Source organism: Periophthalmus magnuspinnatus, chromosome 15 (assembly GCF_009829125.3).
Source record: "Periophthalmus magnuspinnatus isolate fPerMag1 chromosome 15, fPerMag1.2.pri, whole genome shotgun sequence".
NCBI lineage: Eukaryota > Metazoa > Chordata > Actinopteri > Gobiiformes > Gobiidae > Periophthalmus > Periophthalmus magnuspinnatus.
The window spans coordinates 23719847-23722143 of record NC_047140.1 but is presented as its reverse complement, the minus strand read 5'-3'; the positions used below and the strand labels follow the sequence as shown (position 1 = coordinate 23722143).

At 35.6% G+C, this 2297-nt stretch overlaps 1 protein-coding gene across 3 annotated transcripts; it reads left to right on the top strand.

Moving 5' to 3' along the window:
• The first annotated feature begins 228 nt into the window (after positions 1-228).
• On the top strand, positions 229-2258 carry mrpl14 (mitochondrial ribosomal protein L14). Of its 3 annotated transcripts, none has more exons than XM_033979912.2 (3): positions 229-301; positions 532-614; positions 980-2258. In XM_033979912.2, the coding sequence occupies exons 2-3, from the start codon at positions 535-537 to the stop codon at positions 1344-1346; spliced, it is 447 nt and encodes a 148-aa protein (XP_033835803.1). In that variant the 5' UTR covers positions 229-301; positions 532-534; the 3' UTR covers positions 1347-2258. The 3 variants fall into 3 exon arrangements, with proteins under 3 accessions (XP_033835803.1, XP_055083255.1, XP_055083256.1); XM_055227280.1 differs by having other exon boundaries at positions 234-294; positions 531-614; positions 980-1385; XM_055227281.1 differs by having other exon boundaries at positions 301-321; positions 980-1385.
• Positions 2259-2297: the final 39 nt, after the last annotated feature.

The window sequence follows — 2297 nt, the reverse complement described above, 5'->3', positions numbered from 1 at the left end:
TGAATGGGACAGCCCACATCCCTACTGTGGATGATCTACAGGCAAATAAACTACGTGCTCTGCCTTTATGGCGCAGATGACAGCCCGATAGATCTCACTATAATGGAATGTATAAAACTGTTAAAAGTATGGAAATTATTAGAAAGCAACCACTATTATTATGATAAATGTTAAATATTTGCGTCTGTCATGTTTTACGTCATAGTTGAAGCTTGGCTGTGATTGGCTGGCTGAGCTGGTCGCACATGGATGACGACACAATTTTTGACATTGCTCGTGCGGAGCATTTATAAAAGATAAGGTAAAAATCGCTTATAAGGTGTATATATTTGTTGATTACCCGTCTGATGGTTGATTATAGTCAGTTATTACTAGTTTCTGTCCATGTACTATCCTACATTGCCATATATGAAGGGTTTTTTTGCTGTACTCGGGAGGATTTCTTTGATATTAGCCTGCTAATGCTAACTACACAAATTGTAACATGGTACAAATAAGATGTTTAAATGGTTGCCATGTCTGTGCGTTTAGGCCATGGCTCTCTTTCACGCATCAAGATCCCTCGTGGGGTTTTTGATTGAGACGTCAACAAACATCCAGCAGAGAACATTTAGGTAAGTTGATATTTCAGGGTAAAAATGTTTACTTGTTTTAGAGCCAGCTCAGTAAGTATATGTAATAGATAATTGTTTCAGATGACACCACATCTGAAACAGCTAAAATGAATATAGTTAAAATGCAGATTGGGTCTAGTACACAGTACACTAAGAAGAAATGATCAAGTTCAACATTTGGGAATTTACCTCTTAGATATTTCATAGTAAAGTACATTGTAATCAGTAGGTGAAACTCTCTTGCCCCATCTAGGAGTATGACATCATCACATACATAAGAGTATTAAAACCACCAATTCATGATGTACCCCATATTTGTCTTTTAGATTATTTCATTACATTAAGTCAATTTTCTGCTTTTCCAGAGTATCATCGGCTGCTGCTGCTATTCAGAAAATGACAAGAGTTCGTGTTGTGGATAACAGCTCTTTGGGAAATACTCCTTATCACAAAGCGCCAAGAGTGATTCACGTCTACACAAAGAATGGCATTGGAAAAGTTGGAGATAAAGTTTTACTTGCTATCAAAGGACAGAAAAAGAAGGCTGTAATTGTTGGACACAAAATGCCAGGGGATCGCATGACCCCACGATTTGATTCAAACAATGTGGTGTTAATTGAAGAAAATGGAAATCCTACTGGAACAAGAATCAGAGTCCCCATTCCTACACAACTGCGCAGTATGGATGGTGACTTCTCTAAAGTATTAGCAATTGCAGGTGCATTTGTATAACACCATTTGAAGAATTTATTAAAACATTATGTAAATTGAAGATTACCTTTTCTGTAGATATACCGTTTTCTTGTGTTTTGAGACATTTGTCCTTACAATAAATACAGATTTGACATATAAACATGTTTCTATACATAAAGGTCAAGCTGATACTGTTACAAAGACAGTGAACCTTCCAAATGGAGCAAATATTTATTTAAGGCACAACATACATTCACAACACAAACACATAACTGGCACAATTTAAAAGCGGTGTTTTAACTGATGTGAGTGTAAGGCATTGATTACCATGTGTTCCCTGTCAGTTTCACCTGATTTTGATTGAGTGACATAATACAGCATTTCTTAGTAGTCTGGCGCAAATCTGCTAAAGCTTTATTATTAAAAAAATACAATCTAAGTGAAAAAGAAAAACTAATGTTACAAAAACTGTGCAAAACCTTCATGTATATGCTGCCATCATGTGGTGAAATATTAAAACTACAATTGTAACTTCCACAGTGAATTATCAAGTTTTTAGGTATTTCACGAACATCAGTAATGAGAGGAGCCTAAGACGTCACTTTCAGAACCATTGTAACATTCATGTACTTTCTTCGTTTTTTAATATGTCCTTCAAATAAGCCCAATCCGAATCCTTCACATAAAACAGACTAATGTATTAGTAACTAACATTACAAAGCATATTGTTGCTTTTAGCCATGCTTTTCTTCATGCTGTGACTGTGGCACAGTGCCTGCTTCATATAGTAGGTTTGCATAGTTTTTATGTTTTTTCAGATACAAGGCAAGCTGAAATAATCTGCTGAAGATAGCATTTGGGATAGCATTTCATAGGCTTGTCACAATAGGTACTATATAATTACTTATTCAATAAATAGAGTTAAAGTGACAGTGTTTTTATTTTTTTAAAACCCTGCTTACTCTGAGCAGGGTTCTTTCCACAGATCTG